This window comes from Podarcis liolepis (genome assembly GCF_965112155.1).
Source record: "Podarcis liolepis genome assembly, chromosome: 7".
Classification (NCBI taxonomy): domain Eukaryota; kingdom Metazoa; phylum Chordata; class Lepidosauria; order Squamata; family Lacertidae; genus Podarcis; species Podarcis liolepis.
The window spans coordinates 67,696,981-67,716,680 of NC_139561.1; the positions used below are offsets into that span (position 1 = coordinate 67,696,981).

Below are 19,700 nucleotides of genomic sequence, written 5' to 3' on the forward strand. Positions count from 1 at the left end.
TGGCAGTCCATCAAGCAGAGTAGGGGAACTCTGAGAACAAGTATGTTATGCCATATGCCTTCTTCAACGAAACATTTTAAAGAAGATGGTGGGGGCAGGTGTGGGAATCTGCATTTCTCATGTTGTGTACTTAAATTTAGTGGGAGTCTGAGATTTTTTATGTCGCTTTGTAGAAAACGTCACACCTTTCCTCACTTGGGTTATTCCAGTTTAAATCATGAAACTTCCCTGCATGGGAAAGAAAAATGAGCAAGGACTCGATGTTCATAGGATTTAAAAAAATCGGAGAGACTAGCTGTCACCCCCACCCTCCTTTTTTTAAGCAAGTGACGATAGCTACAGTAATGTGACAAGACTGAAGGAGACATATCAAACAAGAAACCTTCAATACAGAAAATACTGTTTAATCCTCTACATACATCAAATCTCACAGTAGCACCAAAAGGTCATTGTGCTTCATGCTGATCACCTGTGCCTGGATCAGGCCCATGCCAGTGGGGGGGGGGGGGAGGAATGGTTTATCTTTGCCGACTCAACCAAGAAAGGCATAGGCAAAATATCGAAACACGAAACCACCAGAAGATCCCCCCTCTCCCCCAAACCATTTTTTTTTACATTTATTTTGTACAAATCAATGCAACTTTTTTTTTTAAGATTGCCAATGTTAGAAACATAGAAAGAAAAACAGCATCACTATAAATCACCCACTTGAATGCATGATCAAGGTGTCACAGTTAAGAAAAAAGACACAATTTACAGGAAAAAATCCTTCTCCTTGTCTTCATTTTCTGTAGGCTGAGGAAGCTAAAAACCACTCCCGCTTAAATTTCTTTTTCCTAAAAATGTTCTTGAATATAAAATTTAGGCTTCTGCTGCTACAAGTCCTTCTGGTGCAATGAATTCTTAATGTACAATGTCTTTTAAACAAAGCAAAAACAAGACTAAAAAATAAATAACCCACAGCAGAGTGCACGTTTCAATATTCTTTCTTCCACGTTCCAAGGCTTGTAGGTCTTTCAAAGTGCTACTGGGAAAAAAATCATCCCATATATTTATATATTTTAAAATATCCATAAAAGCCCATCTGCAGCAAATATCGCTCTATTTATCTTATAGAAAGTTAATCTCACACCACTTCAGATTGCTGTGTTAGGTGCATGTCCATAAAGGGGGAGGTGTCCCCCATTATTTCGGACTGGGCTCTGTACAAAGGAGCAACCTGGCCAAATACCTTGCCTGGATCTCAACTGTATTTGAACGGCTTGCTATTTCCAAAGAGATGCCTTGAGGGGCAGGGCTCAAACAGCTGCAGTTCATCCCATCTCTCCTCTAATTGGGGTAGGGGTCTCTTGACCTTGCTGGCACTCCCAGCAGCTTCTTTCTCCTGCAAAACCCATCATCTTGAAAAAGAAAACTAACACAACCTTCTTCCCTCACACCTCTTTGTTCTGCTGCCAAGTTAGCTGGAAACATGGTGCCTGATCTCCACCCAACTTCCTCAAAACTCTGCAGAATTGGGCCTTGTTATGGCCCAGTTACCACCACATTATTGGGGACTGGCCTCGCCCAACCACTGGTCTTAGGAAAAGGCTCCCTTCCTCCCCTCCCAATTCCAGACAAAAGGGGTTGGGGGACTAGGAGAAAAAGCAGGCAAATCTTAATCAGGAACTGAACCCTAATTCTCAAAGAACCAATGCCATATAAGTGATGATGACGACGACAACAACTGAATAAGTAAAATTGCAATTCATCAACCCCCTTTCTTCCAAATTAATGTCCCCAGTATTTTTCCCAAGAGGCCCTTCAGCCTCCAGAATTCCTGATAGACAGTTGCTGCATTAAACCTCCATCTGGTTTAATGTCTCCCAATTCTACAGACCTAAGGGAAACATTTGAGAGGAGCTCTGCATACTAGAGCAAAACGCAAGCATTCTTACGAGTAAGCAAAGTTAGGTACTGCTCTTTAAAAGGCTATACTTAGGCAGGACATTAAATGCCTTGGGTGGGGGGAGGGGAGAGAAAGCAGGAGAAGTTCGTGGAGGGATCCTATCCCAAGCCCTGTTTCCCTTACCAACTCGAGGGAGGGGTAGTAAAACTGAATGGGAAAACCCTGACATTGAAAGTATTTGTTGGCAGGCTTGGAGGGATGCTGCCCCCAGCCACCCTCATCGCTGTACTAGGACAGGAGAACAAGATGTGAAAAACCCAACACCTCAAGCATGCTATTGAATGGTCAGACGCAGAGGCTTCCACCATGTCCATCGCAACAACAATCAAAATGAGGTTCTGGAAGGATTCCAACCCAACCAGCTGGGTTTGCAGCCTTACTGCAGGAGGAGCTCCCAGGCAGTGTTTAAGGGGAGGTTATTGCTCCTGACTTCTCCGTTTTCTTCCCCTTGGATAAAGCTGCGGCTTGTTTCAGGAGCTCTCGGTTCTTGGCCTGTTGGAGGAAGGAGAGGTTCCATGTGTTACTTGAATGGGTTGGGAAGTAGTCCCAGGCAGCGTAACTGCTGCCAATTTACACAGAATCCTGGACTGGAAAAGAATTAAAAGAACTTGGGGGGAGGGGAGAGGGGAGAGGAGTTCTGCACTGAGAAAAGCTCAATTCTGCAACCTGAATAAATTATGCAAAGCAATCTATCCTGCAATTCTCCCAGTCATCATGAGGAAGGCACTGATGCATTCACACAACCATGGATATAAGCAATATGATCCAACATGCACACCCCTGAGAGTGCGACCCTTGGGAAAGGGTTGGAGCTCAGTTGTGAACTACATTTTATATGCAGGATGTCCCAAGTTCAATCCCTATTGCCTCTAGGTACTGCTGGGAACGCCACCTTTCTGAAACCTTGGAGAGCTGTTGCCAGTCAGAATAAATGATAGGTAAAGGTAAAGGATGCCTGGATGGTTAAGTCCAGTCAAAGGAGGCCGAGGGACCCAGCGTTTGTCTGCAGACAGCTTTCTGGGTCATGTGGCCAGCATGACTAAACAACTTCTGGTGCAAGGGGACATCGTGATGAGTGCCAGAGCACACGGCAGCACCGTTTACCTTCCCGCTGCAGCAGTACCTATTTGCACTTTTGAACTGTGTGCTTTTGAACTGCTGGTTGGCAGAACCTGGGACAGAGCAACGGGAGCTCAGCCCATCACAGTAACTGGCAAGCCCAAGGGGCTCCGTGGTTTAGACCACAGCACCCCCTGTGTAAAGGATACCACTTCTCGGTAAATGATGCTGTCAGAGCTGCTTGAAGATCCTAGCTCACAGAGGATCACGCTAGCCAGCGGTCATTAAGTAAAAGTCTTTATTGAATTACAGTTTCCATTCTCACGCTGCTCCGCGCAACTCTACGCCTAGTAGCTAGGTCGGCGAAGCTCCGTCTGAGTCTCCGCCCTGTGTGCACCAACTTAATATCCTAGCCTTGCTCCACCTTTTCCTCCTGACTGTCCTCCTCTGGGTCCCTCTACCCCCCGGGGCTTCTTCCTTCCGGGATTCTTCTGACGCTGACCCAGACCCTCCTGCCTCCTTGCGCCGGGCTTTAGGACCTGGCTCTCTTTCGGGGCTGCTTACTGCGCCGCCTTCCTCTGCATTTGAACTTGGCGCGCGCGCCCAACCTTCCTCTTCCCTGCTTCCTGGCGGTGACGCTGGTCCCGATTTCCAGCTGCTCCCCCCTGAGTCCTCTCTGGCTCTGTCTTCCTGGGGTGCCCCCCTAGACTCCCCCCTTGCCCTCGCCACTGGTGCTCCTTTCTGTGAATCCTCTGATTCACTGGAAAGACTAGGAGATCTCGGGTCGTCGTCGTCACTCATCTTTTCTTCTGCCTCCTCCCCTTCGCTCTCTGTTTCCTCCCTTGCCCGTGCTTCTGCTCCTAAACCCCTGACAGATGCCAAGCTAGGAGGCAAGGAGGCGCACCAACTTAGATAGCTTTAAAAGAGGACTAGATGAATTCATGGAGGATAAGGCTATTGATTCCTCCTAGCCATATTGGCTATGTTCTGCCTCCACAGTTGGAGGCAGGAATGCTTCTGAACACAGCTAGAAACCACAAAAGGGGAGAGTGCTCTTGTGAGCTCAGATCCTGCTTGCAGGGTTCTGACACAGTCATCTGCTTGGCCACTGTGAGAACAGGATGCTGGACTAGATGGGCTACTGGCTTGATCCAGCAGACTTCTTATGTTCTTATGATGCAGCCCTCCGTATCTTTAGGTAGGACTCAGAAAGATACCTGTCTGAAAATCTGGAATGCTGCTGCCAATCAGCACAGGCAACAATGAACTAAATGGGCCAAAGGTATTGAATTGTTAGAAATCCAGAGTAGAATATTAGTCGATCTAACAATGCAAAGGTTTGCAGAGCTGGTCACAGTGTTCTCAGCATCCAATCAGTCCTGTGAATGCTAATTAATGGACCAAGTTAAACGAAGTTACCTGCAATTGTTCTGTGACTTCCTTGTGAGTCTTTTCCATCTGGTTCATTTTCACCCTCATCTGGGATTCTTGGTACTGCAGATCAGCCTTCAGTTCAGTTATCTGCAGAACACACACAAGCAAAAGAAATCAAAGCAGTTAAAATTCATTTGCAATTAATATTTGCCATAAAATGTGAGATATCCTTGTAGAAATCCAGTATGCTAAATAAGCTGCAGGGCTGCCACCTGGGAACAAGGTGATAAGGAGTTTTATTAAATTCCATATATATTTAGCTTGAAAAATGAAGCAGGAACATAGCTGAGATCCAACAAAATTCTTCCAGAACCTTTGCCAACCTGGTGCCCTCCAGATGTTTTGGACTACAACTCCTATCAGCTGTTGCTGTGCTGGCTGAGGCTTATGGGAGTTATAATCCAGAATATCTGGAGGGCTCCAGGTTCCTGAAGACTGCCTTATGGCTTAACTTCCAAAATTATGAAACACAACCAGTGCCCAACCATCTTTCAGCTTGGGATCCAAACACCCACAAGAGCACCTCTCCTTACACCATCCTGCCCATGTCTTGAGATCTTCAGAGGAAGCTCTTCTCCATGTTTTGCTGCCAGGGTAATTTCAATATGCAGCAGACAGGGAGAGAGTCTTCTCTGTGGTGGCACCCCAACTACAGAATGCCATCCTCCAAACACAACAGGTGGCAATGTGACAATCATTTCAACACTAGCTCAAGACTTATAGAGATGGCTTGTTGTTTAGTCTACCCTGATAGCTTTTAACTACCTTATTTATCTGTATCGATATTATGAAAGATCCAGCTCTAGCTCTCCTCGCCTTCCTTAGGAAGCAAAATAAGAACAGATTACAATAAAGTGCCCCATTGTCTCACCGAGAGGTGGCTCAAAGGGGACGTTACCTTCTTCTCTTTCTCCAGGATCATCTGATCCTTTTGGTGCAGCATTTTCTTGAGAGTAGCCACTTCCTCTTTCAGCTGGGCTATGATGACAAAGTGGTCGGTGCCAGGAGAGTCCAAGGCAAGGTCTGGAGAAAAGCTATAAAGAGACAGTAAGGGGGAGATCATTAATTACTCATCCCTGGGCTCCAGTTCAGATGGGATGGTAAGCCGTGAACAAGAGAGGTCAGTCCCACAGGCTAACAGGAAAGCCTGCAAAGTCCCCCACGGTCATCTAGTTATCATCATTCAGTGAAATGTGTTTGGAGAAACCCTTCCCAACCTTGAGTCCCCAGATGTTGCTGACCACAGCCAATGGTCAAGGATGAAAGGAACTGTAGACCAACAACATATGGGGACCCAAGGCTGGAAAGGCTGATTTAGAGGATATGTATTTAGGGTGATCTACAATAATTAAATTAACACATATGTGCAGCATCAGATGCAGGATATCTCTGACCCTCCAAAAGTGGCTGAACTCCTACTTCTATCAGCCCAGCAAGTCAGACCAAAGGCCAGGGATAATGGTAGTTGTAGTTCAGACACATCTGGAGGGTCTGTGTGGCATGCTTGACCTATTTGTCAAAAGCATGCTGCTCCAACTACATATTTAAATTGTGCCAGAGACATTTTGTGTCCCCCCCTTTTAAAATGACAACATAGACAATCCCACCTTCTTCTTTGGCCAATTACCATTGCAAAGGTTTAGCTAATATTTGATGTGTCTCCAACACTCTTCACGACAAAGGGGACAACAGCTATGGCTCCAATCCTATGCATGCTTGAGTGCTAGCACTGTTGAATTCAACTTACTTCCAAGTAAATATGCATAGGTTGATCTGCATTGCATCTAAACCATTATCATTGTACATCCTGTGAAGAGGGAAGAACGCTATGCGTCTTCTTGATCATATCACTCTTTACACAAAATGAACTAATAAGCAGTTCTCCTAAACTTCTGTCTTCCCCCTTGTTTGCAGCTGTATGATATTATCCTTTTCCGTGTGGATTCATGTTAAATCTTCAGTACAGCATCAATTTTCTCTGTTTGGAGTTTCTCTGCACTATTTAGCACACCTGTGCATACCTGTCTTTGTTGAATTTCAGTGCATTGCTATCAGCCTAGTCCTAAAGCTCAACATCCCAAATCGACTTCCCATATTCAATATAGCAGCTTTAAGGCAGGGTGAGAAACACTATTGTGAACACACCACCAAAGAGCAGCTTAGAAAAATTCTGAGCCATGGATCTTCTACACTGTGCAAAATGAGTTCATGTGCTTTGGTATTCTTCATGTTGTAACGTTCAGTGGCCAAAAATGTGGGATGTTAAAGAATGCTGTTTCACATGCAGAGAGAGGGAGGGATAAGACAGTAAGGAGAATCAAAAGCCAAGAAGTGGATATGGCATGAGGTTTTCTAAACACCCTCAACAAGGGCATATCTATACCACAAACCTATATGGCAGCGATGGGAATCCTGTAGCCCTCCAGGTGCTGTGAGACTGCAACTATACTTGTCTCTGACTACTGGCTATGTTGTTTGGAGTTGATGGGATTTGGAGTCCAACAACCTCAGGAGGGCACCGGGTTCCCCACCTCTGTTCTCCCGGCTTCTTCCAAAGAATCCTGGGAATCCACCCTCACAGCACTACAGTTCCCAGACTACCAAGCTACTTTAAATCTGCAGTGAAGACACGAATGGCCAATTGATGGCTTGCAGGCAACAATGTACCTTGATATGTCCTCATCAAACTTTAGTCAAAGTGTGTTTGTCCATTGTTTCATTGGTAAAGCAGAGTAGTAATATATCCCCAAGTGCATTTGGGGATGCACTCTTTGCCCTTGGAGATCAAAGAGACCAAGATTCCAGCAGCAGCATGAACATGTTCCCCATGAGGAACACAATCACTGCTTTTTCAGGTTAGGTTTGAAACCCAACATGAACACAACACACCATAAATGCTACTGCATTACTATCCCATGCAAATTTTGGATATGCAAAGAGTCACTGCTACCCCTGATGTAAATTTATATTTTTTAATATTGTGTTGGAAGCTACCCTGAGTGGCTGGGGCAACCCAGTCAGATGGGTGGGGTATAAGTTGTTGTTGTTGTTGTTGTTGTTGTTGTTGTTGTTGTTGTTGTTGTTGTTGTTATCCCAAATCACGGGGAATCTGCAGAAGGTGGATCCAGACCAAGTATGGCACACTTATTATTTCCACTTAAGATCAAAACTTACTTATCAAGTCACATGGATTTCAGCAGGTGTAACTACTGCCTTGGTCCAGATTTAACAACCCATTTAATGAAACCTAAATATTAATACTAGAGACAGCAAGAACCACACAAATGGAAAGAGGAACCCTATGAAACAGTGAAAGTTCTTGGGGGAGACAGTAAAGAGAGAGACAGTATTTCAACTCTGTTGACAGCACTTTCATTACAGAAGGCAAAGAACAGAAAAAGAAGTAGCTAAAATGAGAGTGGGAGGGTGAGGTTTTCCAGCAATACCCCGTTTTCAGAAACCATTGTCTTATCTATCTGTGAAGGGTCCATTCACAGTCAACTTCTCCTACACACAAGCAAGCACCCCTCCATCTGAACTAGGAGCCACACCTACATTAACACGGGGAAGCATTATTGTGAACCAGGCTGTACAAAGGTACAACCACAGCCACTCCCGCGACTGCGGAAGTGTCTGCTTGCTGTCTTCAACGTACACAACTCGGCCAGGAATCAAACCACTCCTTAAGAGTAGAAAGCTGGGCAGGTGAAGGCCTGGGGAGAGTCCCGAGGGCCAGACAGAGATACCCGCAGGGCCACGTTCACCCCATATGCCCGAGGTTCCTCATTCCTGACCTCCATGGAATACCTGGCTTGCCTATCGTTACCAGGCAAGCCGCTCAGTACAATACTGTGGTTATGTAATATCGCTCATTTCCAAATAACTTGAGACCCAGAGTCCTCGAAGGGAGGCCAGGCAAAGCAATCACAGGGCAGACGAGGACTCCCTTGGAACTTCAGGGTTTTTCCCCTCACCATACTGACCAGCCTTAAGTGAGGCAGGCAGCACTGTACAACGCTGCCAAAAATGTCCACCTTCCTAACTACTGAACGGGCTCTTCAGCTTGAGACACACCATGCAGTCCATCAGCTTCACAACTTACCGACCCACCCTTTGTCAGTCCCAGGCAGGCAGCAAAAATAGGAGGTATAGTAACAGGCTGCCATAAGCTTGGCGGGTTGCAAATGATGCAAGTTTGCTGTGAAATGAGAAATGGGAGCTGTGGAACCAGGGAGCCTCTAGATAAAGTGTGGGGAACCTTTGGCCCTTCAGATGTTGCTGAACCGAATCAGCCTTGGCCCTTGATCCAGCAATTTCAAGAGGGCCAGAGGTTCCCCATGCCTGCTCTGGGTGCTGCTGGATCTCAACTGTGCAGTTTTTGTAAAGTTTTCTGCTACACCATCCAGAATATAGCAGGTGACAAAAGCCTAACAGACCCGGCTGAAAGGCTAGTTCCAGCCAGGTTGCTCACAAACCCCAATTCTTATGGATCACAACAAACCTGTGATTTCTTTATGCAGGTTTCTGCCTGCCCTCCCGTGGCAATGAGGAGAAATTGCAGGTCTGTGCTAAAAAACTGCACTCTCTTCCTTAGATAGTCATTTCGAAATCATAGCATGTACGCCATGGTCTAGTAGGTTTAGGTGTACAGAATATAGAGTGATTATTAGAGCAATAAGAATTAAATCAAGCATACATATACAAGCCTTTATTCTTACTGCTCTAATCACGGAAACTTGATATGGATTCAGTAATACAGTATCTTGTCTTATGGATGGAGAGGAGAGGACACGCATTAGCTCTGTGTGTTTAAGGTTTCCTGCAGTGGGGGAGCCTCCAATACTCAGGGAGGCATCCAAGCATTTTGGGATCCTGGATTTCCAGGGTTTCTAAACACCTGGGAGCCATTTGTGTTAAATAGAATGATAAAATGCACATGAATTGTGGTCATGCCATGAACATCATATCTAGTATGTTTCAAGTGCTCCAAATGGCTTCATGCACATTGGCTCAGTAATCCTCACAAAGGCCCTGTAAAGTTGTTTCGTTCTGTTATCCACACATTGCAGGAAGTGGTGCTGGGGCGGGGGGGGGGGGGTGCTGGAGTCACTGAGAAAGCCATACAGTCCAAATGCCTATGCAGCATCTATGGCATCCCACACAGCAGTCCAAATGCCTTACTCAAGAGTGGAATCTGGTACAGTCCCACTTGAAGCATATGCATGGTTCTACAAAATTATCCACTGCCTCAAGTGAAATCCTAACCCCTCTAGTTTAGCTCCATTTACTTTATCAGACAACTTCTCTAGCTGGGAGAGAGCTACAGAGGCGAAAAAATTATATGAGTTCAGCCCCTCAGCTCTGACCTTGGGAGCTACAGATATGATTAAACAACAAATCTGGGATGTAGCTCTCCAAAAGGATAAAGTTCAAACTGCATGCTACTCAGCAGCAGGAAACTGTAGCAAAAACTTCATTCCAGCTGATTATCTGTATACTGTATTTTCTCTAATCTAATGCTCATCTTTTTTGGCCAAATTACGTTGTGAAAATTAAGGTGTGCATTAGATTTGATGGCACATTAGACTCAAGTGAATATGGTACTTTTGAAATTTCTAAATACCATAGCTGGCTTTAATACCTTACCATTTACTCTATTGGAAAGAAGATCCTCATACATTCCTTATAATCAATGTGTCTAGCTTTTGTCAGTCAAGCATTGAAACCATTGAGCATGTATTACTATATTACTTATATTATAAGGACACCTGTTCCTTATATATTTTAACTATTTTAACTGAATTCCCAGGCAGACCTGATAAATGTTACACTTCCCTCCTTTTGTCAGGCTCCATTAAGGAAATCACTATCAAAGTAGCAAAATTCTGTGCATTGGCATGTATTACAGGAAACAGATGGCTAACTCTTACCAACCCTCCACCTTTAAAGCTTTCTTTTCCTAAAGGCTGTTGGTGGCTTTTTGTACTTTTGCAAGCGTTGGGGTTCTCTCAACCACTGGTAACCTCCGGGCTGAATTACTGCAATGTGCTCTATGTGGGGCTGCCCTTGAGGTTGGTCTGGAAGCTCCACTTGGTGCAAAATGTGGCAACTCGACTGTTCACTGGGGCAGGACATGGCCAATACATCACCTCACTCTTGAAAGACTTGCACTTGCTGCCAATTAGCTACTGGGGTATGTTTAAGGTGCTTGTTTGGATGAATACATAGCTTGGGTTCAGGATTCCCTTTATTAATCCAATTAATTACAGAGTTCTCTTGGCGAGGGCCTCCTGCAGATATAATCTTGTCAGGAGGTCTATTTCCTCACAATACAGGAATTGGTCCTTTAGCGTTATGGCACCTCCTTTTTGGAAATCCTTCCCCTTAAATATTAGACAGGCACCCACTCGGGTTGTCTGTTCAGGACCTACTGAAGAACTTCTGTTTTCAACAAGCGTTTTAAGTGGAGACCTTTCCCCATCTGCATCCACACTGGAGATGTTTTTATTGTTTTACCACCTGTTTGTCACCCTGGGCAACTTTGGGAGGAAGAGGGCAGGATATAAATTCTATAAATATATAAAAAACAAATCCTGCCAGTATCTCCCTCGTGTGTGTGGATAATGCCCCCTTGGCTCTATGACAACGCACACTAGAATAAGGAGTTCGATATTAGTGTACAGTACAATATTGTCTCCGCACATGGATTTCATGCCTTGATATTTCTAAATGTAGCTATCACAGACAATGAGGGAGTGACAGGAGAGTTGTAACATGGAACTAGGCCAGACCTTCAAGCGATGGTTAATACAGCAATTGCCAGCAAATTACCTACACACTTAGAAGTCCTGGCCTACAGTCTGGCCCACGCTCCTGGAATGATATGCTTTAGGAGGAAATCCAAGAGCATGGATTGCTTCCATAAAATGAGACAATTCCCAGGGTTGGGGAGGAAACGGGTGGGGGAGAAAATGATAGGTGATCTCACTTCAGGATGTCAGTGCCTTGAGAAACAGGACAATCATGGGCACCGAGACTCTGTTGGGAAGCAGCCCACTGCACCAACACGGACGGGGCACTCTGGATAGGGGGGCAAAGCATCTCGGGAGAGGAAGGAACGCTGAGAATTAGAGAGGAAAGGGAGGAATGAAAATATGCACATCAAGAGCGTCAATGCTAACTACACCCTACCCCCTCCTTATTCTTTCCCGATTTTAAGTGTCAGGGAAACCCTAACCTACCCTACCATGTTACTTGCTGGGGAAGGGGGGGGCAACACATTTTTTTGCACACAGCAGTCACAGAACAGAAGCTACAGACTTCAGAGATTGGCAGAGGCTTTCCTTCTCCCAAAACAAAGGAAGGGGGTAAAGGGGGTCTCTTTTTAAAGTATGATCTTGCTTGACAGTAGCTTTCTTTTCTCTAATATATTTCTATTCTGCACTGCCTAATTTAACAGCATAGCCTGGAATCCCAAAACTACACGTATAACCATGCAACCTATCGCCAAACGTTTTCCCCATAATCATAAAGTTGGTCCACAAGAGCCCTGCAGCTCCAGAAGAGAAGCTTCACCATTTAAGTCTCTAAGCGCTGAAAAGTTTTCTAATTCTTTTTCTTTTAAAACTAAAAACAGATCAGACCACCCACCCACACTTCCAAATTTTAAGGCACTCACCTGTCTCCATTGGCTGATATGGCATCAAACTTGGGCTTTTTCTTTGGGATTTCATTCTGAATAGAAGATGTAGATAATGTTTTCTGGCTGCAAAAGGAAACAAAGCAACAAAACAGACTGTTAAGAAGTTTGGCAATTCCAAGTCAGTTTTCTGGTTGTTTTCAATAATTGCAGTATGCTTCTTGAAAAAAAGAACTCTTTGTGGATACAGCAGCATGGTTTCTTAAACAGAAGTAAACATGAGATGACCTTTAATGCACCTGTTAAAAAAAGAGGGGGGGAACCCCTGACCATACTCAGTGGCTACACATTTTAATACTAGTTATGTGCCATAGCTGTGGATTTGATGACTAAAGTAGAAAAAACTGCAACACTTGTTATTGGGAATGGTACATTACACCCTCCTCCCACTTTATCCTCCCAACAACCCAGTGAGGTAACATATGGGATGTGTGTGTGTGTGTATGTATGTAAGAGAAAGAGAAAGAAGGCCAGTATCACCAAATGAACCTCAAGGCAGAGTAATGATTCAAACCTAAATCACCCTGATCGTATCCAATACACTATCCTGACTCACACACTTCCTTGCCAAGCAGTTTCCAAGACACATTTAAGCAGGGCAATGTGTATGTTGTGATCCCATGTGGCACTGGGTGCAGAATTCATCAAAAAATAAACTTTAAATAGCAGCAGTGCATTAGAAAGCCACTACAGATTTCCACCTTCCCAGTTGCTGTACAGGCTCCTCAACTTTTACAGAAATACAGAGCAAAGCAGTAAGTTTCCAGTCCTCACAGCTGGGAAGAAATGTGGGTCATGCCTGCTTAAATGTCAAAATAGTTTTTAAATAGACAGGCAAGTGCTCTTTCTCTCCTAATCACCTCCCTGCTCTAAATCCCAAATAAACCAAAAGGTGGCTTGGGTTTATTATTGTTTTTAAAGCAAGAGGACCACAATATGTGTTAGAACATAATTTGGTCCTCTGAAAAAAAAACCACACCAAAAGACAAATACTTCTTATTTACCATAATGCAACAGCCTGCTATTGAGAGCTCCCTTAATAAATGATTTGAGGAACATATCCTAATATTCAAGAACATATTGTTTTACCCTACGGAAGCATACAGTTTTAGCAGCCAGCCCACCATGGAAGTGCATTAGACACATTTTGGGCCAAAGTGTCATCCTCTCCCCCCAGACAGAGTTCGGGGAAAACAGTTTTTTTTCCTTCACTTTGCAGCAGAAGGCAGTTTTGTCCTCTCCAGTTTGGGTTGGGAGAAACTGCTACCTGAAACCCTGGAGAGCTGCTGCCAATCAGTGTGGACAATATGGAGCTAGATAGACCAATAGCAGCTTCCAACGTTCCATGCCTTCTCATAGAACCCCTGCATGTTTCCATGCATGTTTGTATACATCCTATCTCAGAGTTCAAAAGGCCACTGAAGGTCTGTAAGATGGCTATAATCCTTGGGCCAGAAAAAGCAAGCCTGCTTTTCTGCTGCATACGCCTCCATATGCCACAGGAGTGCACACAGAGAGTGAAGCTGCCGAGGGAGCTACACTGATAGCGCATACCTGTTGTAGTGGGTGCCACCGCTGAGTCGGCCATACTGTTCGTTTTCCGGCAGGCTTGTCCGGGAAGAGGTGCTCAAGTGCTTACGTTGCTCTTTGGTCTTCTGCAAGACTCTTTTATAGGAGAGTGTGCAAAGCCAGCAGAGTAGCTTCCCATCCACCTAGGTAGATGAGAAAAGGGACAAAACAGGCAGGATGTTATCACACACACTCTCCTAGACAAAAGGAAAAGCACAACAGCCAAAATGGAATTGAGAAGCAGCTCTTGTGAAACAGACCATATTTAGAAACAAAATAGTCACGACTGTTTAAACTTAAGGGTAGCCAATGTGGTGCCTTCTAGATATTGCTGGACTACAACTCCCAGTTTTTCTGAGAACTGGCCATGTTGGCTGGGACTGACAGGAGCTGGTATCTGACATCTGGAAGGCACCATGTATTACTGGTGATAAAGATACGAGCCAATTCACACAGCAGTCTTTCCCCTAAAACCAGTGAATTTAAGTTTCACTCCTTCTCATGCTGGATGCCCGGCCAGATCTCAAGATGTTGGCCAGGAACCCATGTGGAATCCATGTCTCACTGAGCAAAGGAGACATCAGGGCAGTGGGCACCTGCAACAGGCAGGAAAACTCCAAGGAAATTCAGTGAGCCAATGAGGAGGAGGTTCCTCAGTCCCTATTGCAAGGGACTTAATGTTTGGTAGTTGGCTTTGACGCGTACCCCACCTCCTGACATGGTGAAAATAATGACAATACCAAAGTCATAACGACGACTCAGTAGGGAGCAAACTGATGAGCACACAGAATCACAGAATCTTAGAGTTGGAAGGGGCACAAGGGCTATCTAGTCCAACCCCCTGCAAAGCTGGAACATCTGTAGGACATACTTTTAACTGTATCATGTGTTAAATGGCCTTTTGGTGCTCAGAATCTACACACAGCAGACAGCTTCTTCACTTTCCATGCTGAATGTATATAGGCACTCACTTTTTTCCTGTCATCTTTCCTGTCAAAGGCACACTGCTGCTTACACTGCTCACACGAATGTGGTGGTCCGTACTTCTTCTCGGAGTTTGTACAACGCTGGCACTTATTACCAATAAATGCAGCAATTATATTGCAATACTGGCATGGTTTGGGCTGTAAAAACCAGAAAATTGTAAAGAGATTAATGATGCACTTTAATTATATATGCAATCGCCAAGACTTGCTCCAGTATTCTCAACATTGCCTCCCTGCTTTCTCTCAACTAAGCAGGATAAGTTTCCAAAAACACACTACATACATTTAACTACGCTAAGCTTGCTGCGACCTTTTCTTCCACTTGCTGGTCCACTGGAAACTGGCCAGAGTTTCACCCACCTCTGCTTTTAAACCACCGTAGCAGGAATGGGGAATTTCCAGCCTGCATATCAATCTTGTCACACTAGGGAGTCAAATTCTCCCAAGTTCATTTTTTTTTTAAATAAAAAACCCCAAACCCAGTTAGTTGATGTCATTGCAGTGCAGGATGATGTCACCTGATGGACAAAGTTTGATTTTGCATTGGCTGCCACACCAGTTCCCCTGGCCATAGCAGCAGGATGCAATCCCCTCATCAGATGACAAGCAGGAGTTAGATCCTGCTCAGTTTAGCTGACATTCAGGGCTGCAAAGCGCAATGCTACCCAGTGTGACTATGATGTCAGGTGATTGACACACAGGTAGATGGCTCCACCTGCCTGTCAAATTTAGTCCTCAGGGTGGGAAGATAAGGATCTGGCGCACTGGCAGGAATAGATTTCCCACCTTTTCACTATACTATAGGAATTAAGATAAACTTCCAGTGCGTAAGGAAACAAGACTGAAACATACCGTCCCATAAAGTTTCACGTTCTGTGCACACTTCTTGCATATTGTGTTGGTTTTGCTAGCAAAACAACAAAAAGATTAAATTAAGATAGGAAAACATGATGTAACATGATCTGCATTTATAGATTATAAAAGAAGTAACTTTGTCGCTTTTTGAATTATATACCATTTACAGTGCTGCCCCGCAAGACGAATGCCTCGCAAGACGAAAAACTCGCTAGATGAAAGGGTTTTTCGGTTTTTGCGTTGCTTCGCTAGACGAATTTCCCTATGCGCTTGCTTTGCAAGACGAAAACGTCTTGCGAGTTTGTTCACTTTTTTCTTAAAGCCGCTTGAAGAGGAGCAGTTGCGACGGACCATGCTTCGCAAGACGAAAAACATCGCAAGACGAAAAGACTCGCAGAACGAATTAATTTCGTCTTGCGAGGCACCACTGTATGCCTTACATGATATGGTCAATTTGTAACTATTAAGTTCTGGATCCAATTCTAGAATATTTTAACTTAAGAAATAAAAAAATGCATAATATATAAAAATGCAGAAGGACAGAATGATTTGCTGTCTCCTGTTTAAAATAGTAGGGGTTGCTCATGAGTGTTCAACTCAACTGGAGTTGTGCAAAGCTATTTCAAATTGTATTATACATAGCAATTCTACTTTGCATTAAAAAGGTCCTAAATTAAATCCCTGGCATCTCCAAAAAGGGCATGGGAGAGAACCATGTCTAAAATCCTGGGCAGCTGCTGCCAGTCAGAGCAGACAATACTGGGCTATGTGGACCAATGGTCTGACTCAGCACAAGGCATCTTCCTATGTTTCTATGGTCCAAGCTTGCAATCCCAAGCCTTCCAATCCTTGGAAACAGACTCTGATAGAGTTCATTTCTGAACTGATGTGTGAATTAGTTAGCAAAATAATGCTGAGTATTTTTCACTATTGGATAGAAAGTCAGACTCCCTGACTGATTCAACCTGGCAAAGCACCACTCTTATGCTTAAAACAATAGCTCAAGTGTGTTGGAGAGTCAACAAATGCTGAAAGCACCAGAACAGGCGGTCTTTGTTTTGGACTCAAACAATGAAAAGCCACAATTTAAGATATCGCAAAGAAAGCAGTTCCATTTTCCCCCACCCACCCAGACAACCCACTGTAAAAAGGCTGAACAAGTATTTACCTCTCTTGCTGGAATTCAGTTCTGCAATAAGTACATTTAACAATGGGGTGTGCAATCCGACATTCCTGAAAGAGAAAGATTTTTGAAAGTTATAACATCTAGGGAATTGAATTAAAGGCAAAAACATACAAAAGGCATTCGGGTTGTCACAATGTATCATCCCGTAAACTTAAGGAGTGAGATACTGACAAGGAATGGTGAAGAGAGAAATCCCATCATGATGAAAATGAAGGCAGGTACTAGAGCGGTGACTCAAAGTGGCAAACTATCAAACAACAGATTTTTGTATTCTGGCCCAGGAAGCAATTAGACAGGGCTACTGCTTTACACAGCATCCAACTAGAGAAGACGGCCAGTGCAACAGGCAGGGTCATCTTACAATGTTATCATCTCCAGAGTCAAAACTCCTCTCTTTATAGTTCATCTGCGTATTTTGTTAGTGGCACAGAAAACTGCAATTCTTCTAAGAAAAACAACATAGTGTCTCTTTAGCAATGAGTATGTTAATAGGTATTCATAAAGAAAATCATGGGTCCTTCACTGTTGCTCTTGATTGTAATCTGTCACTGAAGAGAGTCATACTGCAGCAAAGGAACAGTAGTTAGATACCACATTAGATAAGTAGCAGCATTTAACTATAAGCAAGAGTGCAAAACACAAACAAGAGCAAAATGTCAGTAATTACTTTCAGTACATTTAAACCCAATTATTTTTAAACTTGATTGTAAGTTGCCTGAGAAATGCCCTTTTTAGATGACTTAACAAGTTAATAAAACAACAGCAATTTAATAAAAACAATAACATATTGTGGTTTTCTTTCTTTTTATGTTGTGAACTGCCCTGAGATCTTCGAATGAAGGGTGTTATACAAGTTGGGTAACTAATAATAATATTGCCTAGCATGAGAAACCAACATCTTTATTCCTGATCTTATTATATGACTCATTTGTCCTGTTATATGGTCTTTAATGTATTTCTTTTATGATTATATTGATTTTATTGTGAAATTGCCTGGGAGCTGTTTGGCTGAAGAATAACTTACGAAACATGCTAACTACATACTGCCACAGGCCACATCTTTCTTAATGAACCCCAATTAGAAGCTAACAGACAAGGCACAAGCATACAAATAATAGCAATAAACAAATACACTCTGACTTCACAAAGGATGGCTGCAGGAAATCACTAAGTGGGATTTGTGGGTACACTCCCAAACCCAAGAAGCGCCTTCCTACCCAGTTTCCAAACCACCTCCCTAAGCAACAACACCTACTACAATCTATAGGCCAATCCTACCCATGTTTACTCAGAAATAAGGTCCACTACATTTAGTGGGGCTTTCTCTCAGGTAAGAGCACATAACTGAAGTCTTGGCTTCTTGCTCCATTCCTTTCCCCTTCTAATGTCTTCATCAAAGCACTTCCTGAAGAAGAAGAAACCAGTCCCAGAGTTGGAGTGGTGGTATAACAGCTATATGACACTGGACCGCAGAGACATGACTTTGAATTCCCACCGCTCACCCCAAAGATCCCTGAACAGTCTTGGGCTATGCTCAAAAACCTAGCCTACCTCACACAGGATATCCAGGAGATTATGCTCCCTATGGCACCTACAGCTCTTGTGCAGAAAGTTGCAAGGAATATAAACGCATCCTGATTTATATCAGGATTTCTCTTATCCCCTTCACCCAGCCTTCAAAGATCTTTGAATACGTCATAACTCAGCCGTGCTTGTCAGGGATGATGACAGCAACCCTGTGAGGTAGGCCAGTTGATTCCAATATGGAGTGGTGGCCAGTGGGGGGAGAGAGAGGGGGGAGGCCGAGTAATGCTGCCCTTCGATTACAGCCCGCCTCGGCCACAACAACAACAACAACAACCCTGCGAGGTAGGTCGGTGTTGTTTTGATTCCAGCATGAACTGGAGGGTCAGGGAGGAGGCGGCAGAGAGAGACAGAAGAAGGCTAGAGGCCGAGCGAAGCTGTTCTGGCTAAGGTCACCCAAGGAGGCGGCTAAGCTGAGCTCCGACGGGAGAGGGAGAGAAGGGTCGGCGGGTGGGATTCTGGCTCACAGCTCGCGCTCCTAACCGCCACGGCGCCCGCGCCCCCTCAGCCCCCGCCCGTTCCTGGCCCTGACCTTGCAGAGCTGCTGTCCCTGGCTGAGCGCCTCGAACGGGAAGCGCTGGTGGCACTTGGTGCAAGCATAAAGCGCCGCCATCCCGCCGCCCGCACTGACAGGCGCAGCTCTAACCCAACCCGACGTGACGTTCCCGCCTGCCTACGGCGCCATTGGTCGAGGGTGGCGCCACTCACCGCTTCGGAGGCGGGGCCTCCGTTCGTACCTGGAGGCTCATTGATTCTCCGGAGACGTCACTCAGAGGTTTAGGGCGGGGCGGGCTCGAGTTGTTGCGGGAAGAAGCCGGGGAAGGGAAGGGCGGAGCTGCGTCACCGGGTGTGCCTCCGTCCGGGGTTGCGCAAGGGGAGCGGCGTCACGGCGCCAACTCGGGTCACCCTTAACCATAGAGACAGCCAGAGAAAATAGTAGAGTAACGTGCAATATGAAATATGTTCTCCTGTGGTTATTGCTGTGGTAAAAACTGGGGGCCCTCCCTTTTGCTAGTGTTGCCCATAAGTACGGCGTGGAATCTCTGTGAGGAAAACAGGACTGATATAACTCGAACTGGAAGTTTGAGTGGCAAAACTAAATCAGAAGTATAGAAAGTATTGGGACAATGTGTGACTCTATAGTTGCATCTCTATCAATTGCCTCTACGCTCCCGCACGTCTTCTGTTCTCTCGCGAGATCTGTGTGTGCTTTGGAGGGGGTGGAGGATGTTATCCTTGTTTCACGTGTTGTTTCGATTACGAAGTGGCTTTAAATTGTTATGGTCCCCTTTGCAGAGGGTTGCGTCCTGTTCTCGCAGTGGCCACGCAGATGCCTCGAGGAGCAACAGGCATCCAGAAGCCCCACTGCCTCTGATGCAT

At 44.8% G+C, this 19,700-nt stretch overlaps 1 protein-coding gene across 3 annotated transcripts; it reads right to left on the reverse strand.

Moving 5' to 3' along the window:
* Positions 1-383: 383 nt before the first annotated feature.
* On the reverse strand, positions 384-19,040 carry FAM76A (family with sequence similarity 76 member A). 3 transcript variants are annotated; one of them, XR_014528294.1, is made up of 10 exons: positions 18,853-19,032; positions 16,719-16,783; positions 15,548-15,602; positions 14,681-14,833; positions 13,695-13,852; positions 12,120-12,206; positions 11,430-11,561; positions 5,340-5,475; positions 3,887-4,528; positions 384-3,235 (listed from the first exon to the last, which is right to left on the reverse strand). XR_014528294.1 is itself a non-coding variant. In XM_083512215.1 (10 exons), exons 1-10 carry the CDS (start codon positions 18,931-18,933, stop codon positions 2,354-2,356), a joined length of 1,056 nt encoding a protein of 351 aa, XP_083368341.1. In that variant the 5' UTR covers positions 18,934-19,040; the 3' UTR covers positions 384-2,353. The 3 variants fall into 3 exon arrangements, 2 of the variants coding, with proteins under 2 accessions (XP_083368341.1, XP_083368342.1); XM_083512215.1 differs by having other exon boundaries at positions 384-2,440; positions 4,427-4,528; positions 18,853-19,040; XM_083512216.1 differs by lacking the exon at positions 11,430-11,561 and having other exon boundaries at positions 384-2,440; positions 4,427-4,528.
* Between the last annotated feature and the right edge of the window lie 660 nt (positions 19,041-19,700).